The sequence below is a fragment of the Hypanus sabinus genome, chromosome 1 (assembly GCF_030144855.1).
Source record: "Hypanus sabinus isolate sHypSab1 chromosome 1, sHypSab1.hap1, whole genome shotgun sequence".
In the NCBI taxonomy this organism is placed as follows: domain Eukaryota; kingdom Metazoa; phylum Chordata; class Chondrichthyes; order Myliobatiformes; family Dasyatidae; genus Hypanus; species Hypanus sabinus.
Window position 1 is genome coordinate 141,348,002 of NC_082706.1, and position 20,915 is coordinate 141,368,916.

The 20,915-nt window shown below is 40.6% G+C and overlaps 1 protein-coding gene across 4 annotated transcripts in view; it reads left to right on the plus strand.

Annotated features, from left to right (window-relative positions):
* LOC132398195 (carbohydrate sulfotransferase 9-like) overlaps positions 1-20,915 on the plus strand; it is an 86,795-nt gene that overhangs the window by 19,744 nt on the left and 46,136 nt on the right. For 2 of the 4 annotated variants that reach the window (XR_009513572.1, XM_059977285.1), the window contains exon 2: positions 15,995-16,182. Coding sequence is in view for 3 of the 4 variants with exons in the window: in XM_059977285.1 (XP_059833268.1) it covers positions 16,038-16,182 (145 nt within the window). In the remaining variant the exon portion in view is untranslated. Of the gene's footprint in view, positions 1-5,220; positions 6,390-15,994; positions 16,183-17,293; positions 17,506-20,915 lie in introns of those variants that run through there. The other 2 variants (XM_059977297.1, XM_059977302.1) reach the window with 2 other exon arrangements.

Sequence of the window (20,915 nt, forward strand, 5' to 3'; positions counted from 1 at the left end):
TCAGGATACTTTCAATGGTACATGTAAATCTTCCCTATTTGCAAATCTGCCCAAGTATCTTTTAAACGCTGTAACTGTACTTCCTTTGGCAGTTCGTTCCATGTACCTATCACCCTCTGTGTGAAAAACCTGTCCCTTAAACCTTTCCAGTCTTGTCTTAGATCCTGAGGAAAAAAAAGTCTGTGACCATCTACTGTGTCTTTGGCCCTCATGATTTCATAAACCTCAATAAAGTAACTCCTCATCTGCCTACATAGCAGGAAAAGCTGTGCCAGCTTGTCTAGTCGCTCCTTATAACCCAAGCCCACCAATCACTGAACTGCCCTGTAGGTTACTGTACGTATTGCAAGATATGTAAAGGTGCACGATTGAGCATGAAAACTTTGGGCCCCGACTAGGTATAAGGTTTTAGGTGGATATAAAGATCACTCAATGTGGAAATATAAAAAGAAAAAAGATTGGAATTTATAAAACATTTTCACACATTAAGCAGTTGGGCATACTTGTATTGTGCTTTCTGAAGTGCTGGAGGCTGAGGAAAGACCTGATGGAAGTTTATAAAATTATAAGAGGCATAGATAGGGTAGACAGTCAGAATCTTTCTCCAAGGGTAGAAATGTCAAATACTAGAGGACTTGGATTTAATGTGCTGGATGAGGTGGAAGTTTAAAAGAGGCAGATACAATGGTAATGCTTAAGAGACTGTTAGATAGACAGATGAAAATGGAGGGGTGTGAATTATGTACAGGTGGAAGAAATGCCTTTGTTTAATTCAGCATTGTGTTGGGTGCAGGAAATGTGTGCTGAGGGGGCCTGTTCCTGTACTGTGCTGTTCATCTTCCACCAGACTTAACCTCTTTAGGGTGTGGGAGGGTATGGGAAACCCACACAGTCACGGGAGAATAAGCAAAGTCACCTTTGGCATCGTTGAGTGTGGATTACTGGAACTGAGAAGTAGCAGCTGGAGTATCTGCACCAGCCTATCTCATCACCGAGACTGTTCTGTAACTGCAGATGCAGCTTCTTAATTTGTAATGTGGATTAATTCCCTTAATAACCAGCAAGTCCTCTTAAGCCAAGTAACTTCTAGGATTTCACAGCGAACCAGAGTTGCACTAAGTAGATTGCCATTACCATGGTGAAAAATCTTAAGGGTCCATCACATGAGTGCAGTCAGATAGACACAACCAGCCAACAGAAGCATCTTAAAGGAAATGAGAAGGAGCGGGATTGGGGGGGGGGGGTGTTTTAGAAAGAAATTGGGGACGATTGGGCATGGGGAGCTGAAGGCAAAGCTTGAGCAATGGAAATTCAAGAGTTGGAGGAGGGGAGTTCTCAGGGAATAGTGAAGCAGAGACAGAATCAGATTTGTTAGCGTGGAGTTAAATGACGTGTGTTGTTTTGCTGAAGCGCATTGCAAAGAGTTGAAATAGTGCACAATAAAGAATGGTAGGTAGAATGATAGAGAACACTATTACTCTATCATCAATCACCAATCTGAGTTTCATTCCCGTCACTGTCTGGAAGGTGTTTATAAGTCCTCCCTGTGACCCCGTAGGTTTCTTCCAGGTGCTCTGGTTTCCTCCCACATTCTAAAGAAATACAGTTAGATTTGGTGAGTTGTGGCCATGTTGAGTTGGTGCTGGGAATGTGATGAAACTTGTAGGCTGCTCAGCACAGTCCTCACTGATTCGATTTGACGCAAATGATGCATTGAGTTTTTTGATGTACATGTGACAAATAAAAGTAATCTTCTTTTCCTGTGACAGTGGACTATTCAGAAATAATGGTGGTTGGAAGGAAAGAAGTTGTTCCTGAATCATTACGTGTCTTTCATCTCCTGCACCTCCTCCCTGAGAGTAGTAATGTGAAAAGGGTATGTTCCAGATGGTGAGGGTCCTAAGTGATGGACGACACCTTCGTGAGGCAGCACCTCATTGGTGGGGAAGGTTGTGCCTGTGATGGAACTGGCTGAGTCTACAACCTTTTATGGTCCTGTGCATTAAGGCCTCCACACCAGGCAATGATGCAACCAATCTGAACACTCACCAGTGTATCTCTATAGAAATTTACAAAGGTCTTTGGAGAGATACCAAAGCTTCTCAATTTCCTAATGAAATGGAGGTGCTGGCATGCCTTCTTCATGATTACAGTAATGGGTTGTGCCCAAGATAGATCCTCAGTGATATTGACATCCAGGGACTTGAAGTTGCTCACACTTTCCACTGCCGATCCCTCATTGAGTGCTGGTACGTGTTCTCCCAACCTCTCCTTCCTGAAGTTCACGGTCAAATCCTTTGTCTTGTTGATGCTGAGTGAGAGATTAGTGTTGCAACACCATTTAATTATCTGGTCTATCTCCTTCCTGTATGTCTCCTTGTCATCATCTGAGATTCTTCCAACAAAGGATGGCATTTGAGTAGTGCTTTCCCACACAGTCATGAGTGTAGAGAGAATAACATAGTGGCCAAGCACCTACCTTGAAGTATGTGTGCATTGATTATCAGTGAGGAGGAGGAGGTGTCATCACTGATGTGTACTGACTGTAGTCTCCTGGTGAGGAAGTTGAGGATCCAGTTGCAGAGGCAGGTATGGGTTTCGAAACTTGTTGATTAATATTCAGGATGATGGTGTCAAATGCCAAGCTATTACAGTATCAATAAATAGCAGTCTGGTGTTTTTTTTAAAAAACCTAACATTATTTGTCATATGTACATTGAAAGATACAGTAAAATACATCATCTGTGTCAACAACCAACACAAGTCCATACTCTTTTCCTTAGATGCAGCCTGACCTGGCGAGTTCCTCCAGCATTTTGTGTGTGTTGTTTTGGATTTTCAGCATCTGCAGACTTTCTTGTCTTTGTGGTAATGAAACTAATTCTGATTCTGACAATTGGCTTGAACGTTTCTTGAAACTAGCTGGACAATTATAGGAGGATCTGCTGACCAGCAGTAACCTAAATCTTCAAGGTGAAGGTACCAGCAAGTCGTGTGGCACCTTCTTGTGTGCTCCCTGACTCTGTGCCAGCTGAGAACTGGCTGTAAATGTTACATCAATCCCAGCAACAGGAGACAGAAAAATAGGTGAAAATAATTTTGACAAAGTGGGTCTATCGGACAGGGAGAGTGGAGTTCTCGAACTGTATCCTAGTTAGGTTTTCTTGTTGATGTCAAATTAACAGGTCATTCATCTGTCTGGTCTGTGTCAATCCCCATCTAGCATATGCTGTAGTTTTATTAGTTTAAGATACAGCCTCTGACATCAATGGGATATTAAACTTTGGAGCACCGTAAATTGGTAATTGCTTTAGTCCCAACATTGCCAATAAACAGGGATAGAATTAGGCTCTGCCATCATGGCAAATCTTATTCTTTCCAACCCCATTCTCCTGAATTCTCCCCTTACCAATTAAGAATCTCCTCCTTAAATAGTCTCTGATGACCTCCACAGTCCTCTATGTCTACAAATTCCACACTCACCACCTCCTGGTTGAAGAAACTCCTGATCTTAGTTCTAAAGGGACGACCCTTTATTCTGAGGCTGCGCCCTCAGATCCTAGACTCTCCACTAATTGTAATATCCTCTCCATGTCCACTCCACCCCGGTCTTTCAGTATCCATTTTATTATGGTGCCTGCAAAATGCTTTTGTTGACATATGCCATCTGGATTGACCATTCCATACATGCTGTAAATACATTGAGGTAATAAAAGGAAAACAAAGCAGCATATAGTGTTACATTTGCAGAGAAAGTGCAGTGCAGATAGACAGTAAGGTGCAGGTGCCGCAATGAGGTAGATTGGGAGATGAAGAATTCATGGTCAGAGTTTGCAAGGTCTGGTAACAGTGAGACAGAAGCTGTCCTTGAGCTTGATAATGTGTTCTCAGGATTTTGTGTCGTTTGCTCGATGGGATGGAAGGATTGGCATAGGAGCAGCTTTTGATTATTCTGGCTGTTTTCCCGAGGCAGTAAGAAGCATGGACAGATCCAATGCAGAGGAGGCTGGTTTGTGTGATGCTCTTGTCTCAATCCTTTATTCCACTATTAAATCCATGGACTCCCTTCAACTTTTAACCTCAATCATTCCAAGTGGGGGAGAAAAGTTCCACATTCCAGGTACATGTATTGCTTATGACATTGAAGGAAGGCTTTTGGCCCACTGGACTCTCAGAGCATCCGCTACCTCATTCGTCTCCCTTTAATCTGCTACACTCACACCAACCGTTCTCCAGTCCCCTGACCTTCACCTAATCCCCAGGAGCAATTTATAGGACCCAATTAACCTACCAACCCACGAGGTTTTGGGATGTGGGAGAAAACCAGAGCACCCTGGGAAAACCCACGTGGTCATTGGGAAAACGTGCAAACTCCACCCAGAGAGCACCCGAGGTCAGGTTTGAACCTGTGTCTTTGGAGCTGTGAGCCAATGGTATCACAACTTTGCAGGGAAAGAGGTCTCCTCTGATTCCTCTCTTACCTTTGCTGCTTTGAATGTCTTTGAGGAGCAATCTTGTCATGAAATTTAAAAGGAACAGATGATTTGATATAATTCCAATGCTGAATCTGAATCGGGTTTCTTACTGACTTTGATGACGGGAAATTTGTTTTTTGCAGCAGCAAAAACAAATAACTTTACCATAAATTCCAAAATAAGTGTGCAAAAAAAAAGAGGAAATGTTTATGGACCATTCAGAAATCTGAAGACGGAGGGGAAGAAGCTGTTCTTCTTCTGAAGGGTCTTCAGGCTCCTGTACCTTCTCCCCAACGAGAAGAGGGCATGTTCCGAATGGTAAGGGTCCTGGTGGTGGACGCCACCTTCTAGGGGGCACCACCTCATGAAAGTGTCCTCAGTGGTGGGAGGGTTGTGCCCGTGGTGACTCCTGCGATCCTGTTATTTGGAGCCTCTGCACCGGGTGGCGATGCTGCTAGTCACAATGTTCTTCACTGCACCTCCGGAGAGACTTCGGTGAAATACTGAATCTTCACTAACTCCAAGTGAAGTAAAGCTGCTTATGTGACTTTCTCGTGACTGCATTGATGTGTTGAGTATCACTGGCAGCTATAAATGTGCAGTTTTCTCACTTGCTAACATCACAATCTTATCCAGCCTAATTAACGTTGAGTCATACTTAAGATCAGTTACTCGAGATGTATTTTGATATGTGATTACATTCCCATCTGTGATTTTTTTTCTACCTTGATAATTGTTCAGTTTCCTGACACTGGAAAATTCTGCTTCATTGAGTCAGCCATATTTCCAGCTTGTTGGCCTCTGTTGTATTTGAAATAATGTATCTCAAACATTTTGGCAGATGCCATTGTCCAACAAAACTGACGTTCAGCTGCAATACCTCCTCTGAGACAAGGACCAAACCTTGACTGGGGGTGGTTGTTAAGGAGAGTCAGAGAATTTCAGGGGAGCTCAAGGCCCCATACAGCTGCTAATGCAGAAGTGTTGGAATTGGAGCAGCACCGAGATCCTGAGTGAATGCAGGGTGGGGGAGACTAACACCGCATGATGTTCAAAGAATTTCCTGCAAATTACTCAATCTGTAATCCAAGCTGAACTCGTCGTCATTGGCACAAGTCTGATGAAGTCCAAGTGCAATGGAGAAGAAACTTCCAGTGGCTGTAATGGAGTAGGTTGCAGTAGCTACGTGCTCCGAAATTATTCGCTTACTTTGCTGTTTAAACCTATCTCGGTGAGAGCACCACGAGTAGAAAATACTCAAAAAAAAGGCTACTTTAGAGACTTTGACTGAAATGTTTCAACAAATGTCAGAGAGACTCAAAATCGGATAAACTGGATGACTTGGAATCTAAGTTTGACTTGTTACAGAATTCCTTCGACCTGGTTAAATCTGACCTGAAAACGCTTAATCGGAAACTTGGAAGTATGCAACAGACTGTGAATGACCACGAAATTCGTATTCAGCTACACGGAGAATCTCTGCCGGTGTTGCAGAAGTATATCGAAGGTTTCAAGAAAATTTCTAAGAAACAACTTAAAAAAAAATACGACGCGTTACTGAAGAAACTTAGAGATTTGGAGACCAGGAACCGAAGGTGCAATTTCAGAATTCTTGGGCTTCCTGAAAAACTGGAGGGTAATCCACCTATCGATTTTTGTGCTCAAATGCTGAAAGATTTACTCCTTGATACATTATCGGAACTACCAAAATTTGAGCGCGTTCACCGAGTGACCCCGCCTAATTGGGATCCTGCCAAAACTCGCTCTATTATCATTTGCTTTTATGACGCTTTTAAAGAACAGATCCTTCGTGAATCAAGGAAGAAACCCATATTACAATTCCGTGATCAACAGTCTCGGATCGTTCAAGATTATGCACCGGAAGTTCTAAGAGCTGGACAGGCTTTTAAAGAGGTCATGTCTGATCTTTTTAAGCTTGGCTGTCGCCTTTCTCTCAGAGATCCGTGTCACTAGATCAAGATTACTACTTCTGATAACAAGGTTTCTTGGTTTTACGAAGTCTTAATCATTTCTTTGATTAAGTAACTGGTGCCTTGTTATCTTTCAAAATATGCAGGCAGACGGCATCCATTTTCTCTTTTACTGTTTTCCGCCTTTATATGTGTCCTCTAATGTTACTTTTTCGCAGCTCTTTTTAAACAATACGTTATATTCTCAGAGTTATGTTGATTTTACCTTCCTTTTAGTAATTTGACTGAAAGTAATTATGTAGGGTGTACATGTACTGAGGAATGAAACTATAGGGTGTTTTGCTTTACCTTAAATTCACTCAGATTTTTCCGATCTTTGGATTATGTATACACCTTTCTGTCTTTTACTGTTTTTCAATAGTATACAATATATTTCTTATTACTGGTTTTTTGCCATTTTGTTTTTTCTCCCTTGTATGCCTTAAATTAGTCATGTAGGAAGCTATCTAAACCGCTTCCCTTTCTAATTATCTATTTGTTTCTTTACTCCTTTTTTTGCACTTGCGAATATATGTTGTTTTCCTTATTGATTTTCCTGATTTGATTTTCCTTATCTGTCTTCCCTTTTTACCGGGACTAATACTCCTATTTTCCCATGGTGTTTTTTTCGTAAATAGCGAACTTATTTACTTTGATATTTTGTATTTTGTTTTTGTTTTGTTACAATCGTTTATTCAGCACAGCTATACATATATATTTTCTGGAGCCACCGAAGTTTTGGGTTGGGAACGTTAGATTTAGTCTTCAGCCTCCCTTGGCTGATTTCTCTCTTTGGGGGGAGGGAAGGGGGAAAATTGGTTCTTACAGAAAGCTGATTGGATGTTTTTACTGTTTTATTTATTCACTATCTACATGTCTGTGATTACCTTTTATACATTACTAAAGGATACTTGATGGATTCTTTTATTAATATACTCAGTTTTATTGTGAAAGGTCTAAATAACCCTGTTAAACAAAATAAGATTTTCTCTTGTATCTGGAAACTTAAAACTCGTATAATCTTTCTCCAAGAAATCTATATTCGTAAAGATGATATTTCATGTTCTTTCAAAGGATGGAAGGGTATACATTTTCACTCACCCTCTCAATCTAGATCGAGAGGCGTCTCTATCCTGTTTGATCAGAATGTATCCTTTATTCAACATAATGTAATTTCTGATACAAATGGGTGCTTTGTTATTGTTTCGGGTAGTCTTGGGAATAAACTAATCGTATTTGCAAATGTATACCCTCCAAATACAGATGACTCCTTGTTCTTTGAACATCTTTTCTCTTTTCTGCCTGATTTGAATCGGTATTCCTTAGTGATGGGTGGAGATTTTAATTTTTGGCTTGACCCTTTATTAGAATGCTCTTCAAGTAAAACCCCTGTCACTAATAAATCAGTCCTACTTTTTAAAACTTTTTTATTTCAATGTCGTATTCTCGACGTGTGGCATTTTTTACACCGCCAAGAAAAGGAATATTCATATTTCTCTCAGGTTCATCATATGTACTCTCGGATTGACTACTTTTTTATAGATAGAAACTTGCTTCCACTGGTACGATCCTGTGATTATAAGGAGATTGCTTTGTCTGATCATGCACCTGTGCTTCTGGTTTTAAGACTACCTGTTCACTCTGTACCAAATAGAAGTTGGCGTTTTAACTTATCATTGTTATCTGATAAAAATTTTATAAAGTTTTTGGAAAACCATATTACTTTTTTATTTAAAGAAAATTTTAAAGGAGATACTGCTGGTAATATAGTCTGGGATACTTTTAAAGTATATATTCTTGGAGAAATTATCTCTTACCTTACCTATATAAAGAAAAAAGCTGACAAAGAAAGGTCTGACCTAGCAGCGATATTAAAAGATCTTGATCGAAAGTATACCCTGTCTCCAGATCCAAGTATATATAATAAGCGTATTGAAATCCAATCCAAGTATAATCCTCTGCTGACTTACCCAATTGGACGACAGCTGATGAGAGATAAAATTTTATTTTACATTCTCGGGGATAGAACTGGTGGTTTATTAGCCAATTGCTTAAAATCTTTTACAGTTAATCGTCAAATCACAGACATTTTTAAAGATAATTGAACTAAGATATCCGACCATTCTGAAATTAACAACATATTTAAAGACTTTTACTTTAAGTTGTATCAGTCTGACTCTTCTTCAGATGATACCTATATGAATGCTTTTTTCAGTAATATCAACATTCCTACATTGTCTGCTGATAGTCTGACACAGTTAGATCAGCCTATTTCCAATGAAGAAGTGGCTGAGGCTATAAGTGCTTCACATTCTGGTAAGACCCCAGGACCCGATGGCTTTCCTGGGGAGTTTTATAAAACTTTCACTACGTAGCTTACACCTTATTTATCCTCTGTTTTATCAAAGTCCTTTAAATCAGGTAAACTCCCTCAATCTTTTTATGAAGCTTTTATTTCTCTTATTCTTAAAACAAATAAAAATCCAGCTAAATGTTCTTCATATAGACAGATTTCTTTATTAAATGATGATGCAAAAATTTTATCCAAAATCTTAGCTCGAAGACTTGAAAATATTTTACTATCTATTATATCACATGACCAGACAGGATTTATTAAAAATCGTTACTCACATTTTAATATACGTCGGTTATTGAATGTGATATATTCACCATCCAAAAAAATATCAGAGATGCAGAAAAAGCCTTCAATAAGATTGAGTGGAATTATCTTTTTAAGACCTTAGAAAAGTTTAATTTTGGGACTAATTTTATTCATTGGGTTAAATTAACCTACTTGTCTCCTACCTCTCAGGTTATTACTAACTCCCAAATTTCTAAGCCCTTTAAGTTACAGTGGGGAACCAGACAAGGTTGCCCTCTTAGTCCTTTACTTTTTGCTTTAGCTATAGAACCCTTAGCAATAGCACTTCAAGAATCTGAGGACATTTCTGGTATACTAAGGGAAGGTATGACTCATAAAGTTTCATTATATGATAATGATATTTTACTTTTTATCTCTAACATGGAAACTTCTTTACCTTTGGTTCTTTCTTTAATCTCCCAGTTTAGTTCTTTTTCAGGATATAAGCTGAACCTACATAAAAGTGAGCTATTTCCTTTAAATCTAATGTCATCAAATGCCAAATTTCCATTCCAAGTTGTTACGTGAATTTACATATCTAGGTGTAACAATTACTAAAAACCAAGAATTTATTTAAAGAAAACTTAAACCCCTTATTGAATTATGTGAAAAAGACGCTTTCTAAATGGTCCCCTCTTTCTTTATCCCTAATTGGCTGAATTAATTTGATTAAAATGAAGATTCTTCCTAAATTTTTATATCTTTTTCAGGCCTTACCTATTTTTATTCCTAAGACCTACTTTGATCCTTTAGATTTAATTTTAACATCTTATATTTGCAATAATAAACAAGCTCGTTTAAGTAAAGTTTACCTACAAAGAAATAAAGAGATGGGTGGACTAGCCCTACCCAATTTTAGGTTTTACTATTGGGCTGCCAATATAAGGAATATTACTTTCTGGTCCTATTATATTTATCGTAAAGCTTGCCCATCATGGGTCTCCTTAGAAGTTAATTCCGTAAAAATTTCCTCTATTGTCTCTCTTCTTGGATCATACTCTTCTTTTTCAGCAAATAAAATAACAGATAACATAATTGTTGAGCAAACTTTAAGGATTTGGGCTCAATTTAGGAAATTTTTTGGTTTAGCGAATTTTTCATTATCATCTCCCATTCTCCTTAATTATTTTTTTACCCTTTCCATGACTGACAAAGTCTTTAAGGATTGGGCTGAACTAGGTATTAAGTGTTTTTGGGACCTGTTTATCTCAGGATCTCTTGCTTCATTTGACCAATTGTCAAATAAATTTGCACTCCCAAAAACACATTTTTACAGATACCTTCAAATTAGAGATTTCCTATGTTTCCAATTAACTACTTTTCCTATAGGTCCTGATAAAAATTTACTGGACGATCTTTTAAATTTAAAACCTTTTGTTAATGGTTCTATTACTGGTATCTATAACTTGTTGATTGATTCTAGACAAAACTTTTTAGATAAAATAAAAAAAGCTCGGGAGGATGACCTAAATTGTCAAATTTCTGATGATAGATGGAATAAAATCATTAAACGGATTAATAAATCATCTTTCTGTGCTTGTCATTCTCTTCTACAATTTAAAGTGGTTCATAGAGCTTACATTTCTAAACAGAAGCTGTCCAGTTTTTACCAGAATGTTTCTCCACTTTGTAATAAATGCAACTCTGCTGATGCCTCTTTAATTCATATGTTTTGGTTTTGCCCTAAAATTGAAAAGTTTTGGCAGAAGTATTTCATACCTTTTCACAACTTTTTAGGGTCCAATTTGACCCAAATCCCCTTACTGCCTTGTTTGGTATTACTGCAAATGAAGATATAACTTTAAATACTCCTAACCTACAGGTTTTAGTTTCTAACTCTCTTTTAGCAAGAAGAGCAATCTTGCTTAAATGGAAGGAGTCTACCCCTCCTACACATCTTCAATGGCTACATGATATTATGTCTTACTTATCTTTAGAAAAGATCCACTGCTCAGTCTTAAATTCGAAACAATCTTTTTATGATATCTGATGATCTTTCCTAAATTACTTTTCCAATTTATAAAGTTTAACAGTGCACAGACTTTTATCTCTATTTTTATCTTCTCTTCTTAAGCGAATGTGTTTTTTTCCTAATTATCCATTATCATCCATCAGCTTTTTTTTTAAGTTGGTAAAGGGGTTGACTTTTTAAAAAATTTAAAAAAAAATTCTTATGATGTATGACTTATCTTTAAATTTTTGATTACAGAGTGGTATACCTTTGGGTTATGCTATAACATTTTGATCAATTTTATTACAATATATGAATGTACACAAGTTATGCTGAGATGTATCTATGTGTTGCACTTGTTTTTTGAATAAAAAAATATTGTAAAAAGAAAGAACAAGTGCAGTGGAAAACCTGCCTGCAGCAGCAACATGGGCACAGACACCATGCAGAACATAACTTGTACAATTATACCATACTGTGGGGGTGGGGTGGGAGTACACTTGTTCAATAGCAAGGTTTTAGTTCAGAAAGAAAGTCTCAGTTGAATACGGGTGGAAGCAGTGGTCTGTACTGTTCTGTTGTTGAGCTAGCGTTTGGGTTGTGCAGAGAGGTCCTAGAACCTGATGGTTGTGGGAAAGTAGTTGTTTCTGAACTTCGTGCTGTAGAGCTTAAGGCCTTCTGTCTAGCATTATGTTCCTGGATGTAAACATTGCTAACCGGCGTCAAACCGCAGAGCTCCATGGCTAAGAAAGCGCACCAGCATCTCTCTTGCCTCAGGGTGCTTGAGCAATTTGGCATGACCCCTTTGACTCTCAGCAACTTATACGGATGCACATTGAGAGCATCCTAACCGCATGCATCATATGCAACTGCTGTGCCTGTGGCCAAAAGAAACTGCAGTGAGTTGTCGAGTTCAACGCATCATGGAACCCAGTCTCCATTCTGTCTGCACTTCCCACTGGCCTGGCAAAGCAAGTGGAATAACCCTTGCCCATCCCAGACATTCTCTTCCTCTCTGCACTGCCACCAGGCTCGAGGATAGCTTCTGTCCTGCTGCTATAGGACTATTGCATGGTCCCCTTGTATGATGAGGCGGGCTCCTGATTGTACACACTCTTATCTACCTGCACTGCACTTTCTGTAACTGTAACACTTTAACCTGCACTTTGTTGTTGGTTCCCATGTACAGTACAACCTGGGTGTATTGATCGGTACTGATGATTTGTACTGAAGTGGGCTGTTTAGATGGCATGCAAAACAAAGTTTTTATCACTTTACCTTGGTACATGCAACAATACTAAATAATAAAAAATGGTAACTCATTGAAGGAGGATACATTGTGACAGTCTGACCAAACAGATTTTTATTCCTGCGACTGTGGACCCAGTGAACTTCCAGATTATGCACTATAACATAACAGTGCTACCATTCTTCTTGTGAAAAGGCGCTGAAAGGCATTGGTGAGGTACGCTGGAGGGACCTAGTGGGTCAAGCAGCACCTGTGGGGTGGGGACAGTATTGTCGATGGTTCAGGTTGGGATCCTCATCAGAATTGGGGATGTGGGGGTGGTGAATTCCAGACAAGGAAAGCACCAGCTGCCACTGTCTCCATAGTCCTTTGAAAACTGCTAACTATGGACACAGAGGTACAGTTTATTTTCAAGATATTACCTTTCCTATTTGCATGTCGAGGCATGCTGAAATATTTAGCAAACTGGCTAAACATCTGCGAAACATCTGCATTATTCTAGAAGCAAGCACGCCTCCTGAATCTGCTGTCCGGGTGATCAGACTAAAAGCACACATTGAGAAGGAGAACACAGCGTGCCACACATTCACGGTGACGTATTTTTCCTTATGTGTGTGAGGAAGAAGAACATTGAAATGAAAAATAAATTAACTCTTAACATAGTGGGTAATAATGTAGCTCCTGGCTGCTTTTAGATAAAGCCTCAGCATTGATATTGTACAGTATTGCGGTGTCCAGTAATGTGATCCTTGAATTTAAATGAATATACATGCAATTTGGAGATTCAATTTGGCCTTTCAATTTTGCTTCACAATTCAGTAAGATCATGGATGATCTGATTGAAAGTGGCTTGTTATTGTCACATGTGCTGTGATATAGTTTTAAAAATACTTTTGTCTGCATGCCATCCGGACAGATCATTCCATACGTAAGTGAATTGAGATAGTAGAGGAAGACAGTGCAGAATGTGGTGTTACTGTCACGGAGTCCGGTGCAGGTAGATTGTATCTCATCTCTGCATTCCTGCTGATTGATCCTGGTGATCTTTCAATCACTTGCTTATCTAAAATCCAACTATCTCTGCTTTAAAAATATTCCACACTCCATTGAGGAGGAAAACTGGAGACTGGAATCATGTCAGATACAGGCTCTGAGATCAGTTTATCATCACATACCAGGGTGCAATGAAATTCCTTGCTCACGTGAAACTCGAGTGAACAGTGTACATGAAAACAACCGTAAATGTACCAATACATACAGTGACGAGTACAAAAACAGTGAATAGCACAAAAACAGTGACTAGCACAAATGGAAGTAGTGTCAAAAGAAATGCTAAAAATAACAATGTAAGAGGTAGAATGAAGGGTTTGAGAACATGGCTAGAACACTGGATCGAGCTGAGGTGATCTGCACATCAATAATTTAGTCTTCCTTTGCTTTTGTCAGTGTAAAGGAGGCCACTTTGTGAGAACCAAATGCAGTGTGGTAAATTGAAGTGCAAGTGAGCCGTTGCTTCGGCTGGAAAGCCTGTTTGGGTGCCTGCATGGTAGAGAGGGAAGAAGTCACATCTCTTGCCACTGATGGTCAATTTCCTTGGCTGATTCGGAAGGTGCCTTGAGGGGTGCAGTAGGGTTGAAATGGTAAAGCAAACCAGGTGAGGAGTAAACTGTTCAGAGTATCAATTAGAGAGGAGAGTTCAATTCATTCCTTACAGAAACAGGCCCTTCAGCTCAACAAGAGCAGGAAATTAGAGGAGTCACAGTTAAAGGCTCTGTCAACTATAGTCGAGGGGAAACCTCAACGAAATATTCTGAATTTCTTGATGCTTATGGACAGAAATGTCAGCAGCTCCCTAGGGAACCACTGACATTTTTCCAGAAAATCCTGAACATTACCTGGTTACTGCCTTGATTGGTGTCTGTGAGATCTAATCAGCCACTGGTGTTTTCAAAATGACAGTGCAGATCCAACTCCAGATGTGCTTTGTCACAAAATATGCTGTAAAAATGCATGATTTTACTTCATTATTTTAGCCAAAATTTGTACGTTGGTGCAGTATAGCATTACAACAATCCCCACAAGCATGGCAGTATCCATGCCAGAGGGAGATAAAACTAGAGGATACAGAGTCAGAGTAAGAGGAAAGAGCTGAGAGAGGGGTGGAAGCAGAGTCACTGACACCGATTATGAAGTGTCTAGATCAGGGGTGGGCAAACTTTTTGACTTGTGGGCCACAAAGGGTTCTAAAATTTGACAGGGGGGCCAGACCAGGAGCAGATGGACAGAGTGTTTTGGTAATACACCTCATAAGAGAAAATAAAATATCACGGGATATGTAGAAAACATGTGCTTTAATTTCAATTGAAAATGAACAAATGCATTACAACAAAATATCTGTCTTTGAAGTCCCATGGTATTTAGCTATTTATTGAAATGACTTTTAAAACACCGAAAATTAAATGAATAAATGAATAAGATTCAGCGTTTTTTAATAGTAACAGTTAATATTTTAAAGCACTGAAAATTCTGTTATCCTTCAAGATATTATCATCATCACTCTCCTCCTGACTGTCTTTATTTCAAAAACGGTAGGAGATGCAGGTCTACTTGTCCTGCTCCTTCTTATTCAATTGTCCCCTGTGTCAAAACTCAACAACGACCCGCACAAGGACAGAACAGTGACAGCGCGCCAGTATGCGGAGCGCGTTATTTGATCTGGAGCACATTTTTTATTTTGAGAACGTACGTGCACCTGCGCACTACTCATGTCCATCACTTAACAGAAATGACATGTAACATGTAAGGCTTATTGAAAAAAATATTTTCAAATGCACTTTTTACATAACACAACGAAGAAACTTATTTTTAATTTCAGTGGGAACAGTGTTGTTGGTCTCCCTTTTTAGCCAGCGCATCAGTCTGGATTTAGTTTTGTTGTGGCGATTCTCAGGATGGATCTGAGGTGTTGGTCAGTTAACTTGGATCTGTGGCTGGCTTTTTTGATGTTCATGACGCTGATCGCCTGTTCACACAAATAGGTCGAGCCGAACAAAGAGTAAAGCGCAAATGTGGAGTAATACGCTGCACCTCAACAAAGGTCAATGTGTAGCGGTGTGCTACACGCAGCGCTAAAATTACGACACGGAGTCGGTAACTGCAGTCGAAGGAAAAACTTTATTCGAAATCCCCAGTCTCACTTTTAAGCCTCCCTCAACCTGCCCCCTGTGGCGCAGAGGCTCCAAAGCTCTGTGCTCGCAAATCCCCGTAGGCTATCTCCCTTAGCCGGAACGCTGGCTAATTGTGACCCGGTTCGGATGTGCCAGGAAATGGGTCGCCATAAATGTATATAGTGTGCGTCATCTATTGGGAAAACACCAGAATTGCGGGGAAAAAACGTTAAGGTTTATTAATATAATTTCATCAAGTTCTGCGCGCCGGATTAAAAATCTTAACGGGCCGCATATGGCCCGCGGGCCGTAGTTTGCCCATGCCTGGTCTAGGTGGTCACTTAAACCATCTAGACATCGAAGGGGACTGAAGGGGCATCCAATCCAAGGGTCGGCCACAGTAGCATAAATTGCATGGAAGCTTATCATATAGTGGGAGCTTGCTGTGTTCAAATGAGTCGCCATCGTTTTGCTTCTTAACATGTTTTGAAACCTCTGCATGCTGTGTTTGGTTAGTAAGCTTTGTGTCCTGTGTTACCAGAACTCACCCACAGAGGGGAATGAGAGGCTGAAGATGAAGTGCCATGAAGCGAAAAAGACGATGCTACACTAAGGACTTGGCTAAAGACATGAAACTGAGACACATCTTCCTGTCTGTCCTGTTCTTTGGATGCGTGGGTCTGCTATTCTTCGTGTACCTTCAAGCACAGATTGAAGAGCAGTCACCAGGTTAGTCACTGGGGTGTGCTTGCAAGAAACTGGGCTATAATTTCAAGCTGGCTGCATGGAGTCAGACCACACAGAAACAGATCTTATAGTCCCCCAGTCCATGACAAACATCTCACAGGATGGAGTCAACTGTTTCATGTTCATCAGTGTTTTAAAGTTCAACAAATGGTAGGAGCACTCGGGAGAACAGGCAGTATCTGTGAAGAGGGAAGCAGAGCTAATGTTTCAGGTTGAAGGCCCTTCATCAGAACTGGGAAAAGAGGGCGAGAAATGGTGTTCTTAAGAGGGGGAGGAGGGATGGATAGTGCAATGGGTGAGGCTGGGATTGCTATTGTGATGAGCAGTGAGAGAGATGGAGTGTGTGTGTGAGAGTAAAAGAGCGAGAGGCTATGAGAATGATAGAGAGTGTGTATGTGAGAGGGAAAACTATAAAGAAATATATAATCTGTGAAATTCAGATCTGCGGGAAAAATCAACTGAGTGCGACTGGGGGAAAGAAAACTTGTGTGCCTTTCTGGTCATTCCATTATAAGAGGGATAGGGAGGCTTTGAAGGGGTGCTTAAGAGGTCTGCCAGATGCTTTGTGGATTAGACAGAAGGAGAGGCTGATTAAACGTGCGTTTTTCTCGGGAGTGTTGGAGGCTAAGGGGAAATCTGATAGACATTTATAAAATCATGAGGGGCATAAATAGGGTAGATGATCAGAATCTTTGTCCTAGTGTAGAAATGTCAAGTTCATGCATTTAAAATGTGAATGAGAAGTTTAAAGGAGATATGTAGGGTAAGTATTTTTTTTTTACGCAGACCAGTGGGTGCTTGGAATCGCTGCCAGGGATCATAGTGCAGGCAGGTATGATAGTTGTTTGAGAGATTTTCAGATAGCTTCATGAGTATTTAGGACTAGGGACATGGAGCTGCAGAAGAGACTAGGTCTAATTCAGTATAATGTTTGGTACTGCCTTTGTGGGCTAAAGGGTCAGTTCCTTTACTCGTTTATTTATCTTTTATTTAGGGATTCAGCACGGTACAGGACTTTTTGGCCCAATGAGACTGTGCCGCTCAATTGCACCCATGTGGCCAATTAACCAACTAACCTGTACGTCTTTGTGATGGAGGAGAAAACCCACACAGTCACAGGGAGAATGCTCAAGCTACTTGCACACAATGGCTGAACTGAACCTGGATTGCTGGGGCTGTGATAGCATTATGTTAACCCCTGCAGTACTATGACACCTGTACTGTTCGATGAGTCAGTATCATCGAGCCACTTACAAGTCAGTGGTTATCAACAGCAGAATCAGCAGGTTCTGGCACACAGGGAAAGTGAGTTACCTGAAACTGCTGGATATGATATTAATTCCCGATGAGTGGAAGCTGCCCAGACAGAAGGCAAAATGTTGATGTTATATTGGGCTTTATGATAACAGTAGGAGAAGTTCTATACAATACAAAATACATAACCAGTGAGCACTACAGCCATTGTGTTGTGGTGGGGAAGAGTAAAGGCTGATTTATACTTGTGCGTCAGGTTGATGCCGAAGGGTGACGTGCACCTCCCCAGAAAAGTAACCTGTGCGTCGTGGCGATGCAGACCGCAACAACTGTGATTGGTCCGCTCGGTAGCATCACGTTTCCTCCTACGCGTTTCCGGTTGCTTATTCTCCCCCATGTCTGTACACTGATGCAAAACAGATGAACCAAATCGTCAAATCTACCTGCTGACATGCGAAAATGTTTGAAATGCTTTTCCTCGTCCATGTCTTTCATGAAGAAACTCAACACAGTGGCATAGAAACCCCCCCCCCCCCGCCAACTAGCGTTTTGGCGCACACCAACGCATGCTCGCTACAGTGTAGAGTGATGCAGAAGTGAAAATTAGGGCTACGGCATAGGCTGTGGCGTAGCCCGTACACACAAGTATAAATCAGCCTTAAGTGAGATAAAATGCCTGAACCGCTGGGTCAGTGGCTTAAGGTAGCTCTGGAAAGTACTGGTGTTTGTTAGATATAGAAATGCACCTGGTCACCTCACTGTAAACCTTCATACTGCTGTACACAATCAATCATTCCTCTTCCCTCTCAGCCTTGGCTCAGGGTAGTAGCTTGATCAGAAATGTGCACTTGCACTCTTTTCCTCCACAGGTGCTGTTCAACCCAGAGTTCTTCCAGCATTGTATTTTTTAATAGTGCATGCTTTATTAGAAGGGGAAAGCACACCATCAGGAAGCAACTATTTGGCACATTATGGCCCTGCCTGTTAGCTATTAATTAGTTGGACAATCCATGGTCTTGTGGGTTAGGGAACATCGGGTGCCAGATCCTGTTGCATTTTTAAATACTGAGAGGGTTTCAACTCCACCACCCTTTCAGACAGTGAGCTGCAGATTGTAGTCACTGAGTGAAACCCTTTTCCTAATTTCTTTAATTTCCCTCACCAATTTTTACAGATGCACCATAGAAAGCATCCTGTATGGATGCATCACTACTTGGTATGGTAACTGCTCTACCGAAGACCACAGGACATTGCAGACTCCCTCATTGAAAGTGCCAAGACTAAGCTTTCAGCATGATCTTGACCAGCAGGGAAAATGGGCTGCAAAAGGAGAAATGGAATTTAAGATATAGGAGCAGAAGTAGGCCATTCAGCCCGGAGTCTGCTCCGCCATTCACTCATGGGCTGATCCAATTCTTCCAGTCATCCCCACTCCCCTGCCTTCTCCCCATAACCTTTGATGCCCTGGCTATTCAAGAACCTATCTATCTCTGCCTTAAATGCACCCAATGACTTGGCCTCCACAGCTGCTCATGGCAACAAATTCCACAGATTTACCACCCTCTGACTAAAGTAATTTCTCCACATCTCAGTTCTAAAAGGACATCCTTCGATCCTGAAGTCGTGCCCCCTAGTCCTAGACTCCCCTACCATGGCAAATAGCTTTGCCATATCCGATCTGTTTAGGCCTTTTAACATTCAGAATGTTTTAATGAGATCCCCCCTCATTCTCCTGAACTCCAGGGAATACAGCCCAAGAGCTGCCAGACGTTCCTCACATGGTAACCCTTTCAATCCTGGAATCATTCTTGTGAATCTTCTCTAAACCCTCCCCAATATCAGTATATCCTTTCTAAAATAAGGAGCCCAAAACTGCACACAATACTCCATGTGGGCTCACAAATGCCTTATAGAGCCTTAACATTATATCCCTGCTCTTATATTCTATGCCTCTAGAAATGAATGCCAACATTGCATTTGCCTTCTTCACCACCAACTCAACCTGGAGGTTAACCTTTAGGGTATCTTGCACAAGAACTCCCAAGTCCCTTTGCATCTCTGCATTTTGAATTCTCTCCCCATCTAAATAATAGTCTGCCCGTTTGTTTTCCTCTTCCACCAAAGTGCATGGCCGTGCACTTTCCAACATTGTATTTCATTTGCCGCTTCTTTGCCCATTCCCCTGAATTTAATACAGATAAATGTGAGGTGTTGTATTTTGGGAGGATAAGCCAGATTAGGACTTGCATAGTGAACGGAAGGGAACTAGGGTGCGCAGTGGAGCAAAGGAATCTGGAAATACAGATCCTTAATTCCTTGAAAGTAGCATCCAGGTAGATAGGGTCATAGAGAGCTTTTAGCATAGTGACCTTGCAGTGAGTATAGGAGTTAGGAAGTTATATTGAAATTGTACAAGAAGTTGGTGAGGGTGAATTTGGAGTATCATGTATAGTATTGGTCAGATATCAATAAGCTTGAAAGAGTGTGAAGAGGATTTACAAGGATATTGCCAAGACTTGAGGATATGAGTTATAGGGAAAGGTTGAATAGGTTAGGACTTTATTTCCTGGAGTGCAGAAGAATTAAGGGAGATCTTATGGAGGTATACAAGTAAATGAGGGGTATAGTTAGCGTGAATGCTTGTAGACTCAGGTTGGGTGAAATTAAAACTAGAGGTCATAGGTTTAGGATGAAGGATAGAATATTTGAGAGGAATCTGAGGGAAAATTAATTCACTCAGAGGGTGGTGTGAAGGTGCAACGAGCTGCCAGCAGAAATGCTGGATGCAGATTCCATTGTAGCATTTGAGAAGTTTGGATTGGGCCATGAACGGGAGGGGTTTGGAGCCCACAGCACTTGCCTGGATAGAGTGGATGTGGAGCAGATGTTTAGTATTAGAGAGCACAACCTTGGAATAAAAGGACATCTCTTTAGGCCATACCTGAGGAGGAATTTGTTCAGCCAGAGGCTGGTGAATCTGTGGAATTCGTTGCCACAGATGGCCATAGAGACCAAGTCATGGAGTATATTTAAAGTGGAAGTTGATAGGTTCTTGATTAGTAAGGGTGTTAAGGATAATGGCAGGAAAATGAGGTTGAGAGGGAAAAGTAAATCAGCCATGATGGAATGGTGGAGTAGGCTCGATGGGCTGAATGGCCGATCACTGCTTGTATGCTTTGCGGTCACTTGGCATACATAGAGGCTTATATGACTGACTCAGGTATGCTTTAAAGCAAATATTCCTCCATCAGAGCCCAGACCAACAAGAAATGTGATTGAATTGATGCAACTAATATTAAATAAATGTCCTCAAAATATTGGCAGTCATTCCACGCAGATAATGGCATTTAAATAGCCTTGACGTGTTCATTTTTATGTGTGTTAAGGCATTATTTCATCAGCAATAGACAACTTTACAGCCATGGAAATAATATTTTTGATGAGAACATATGACTTTTATT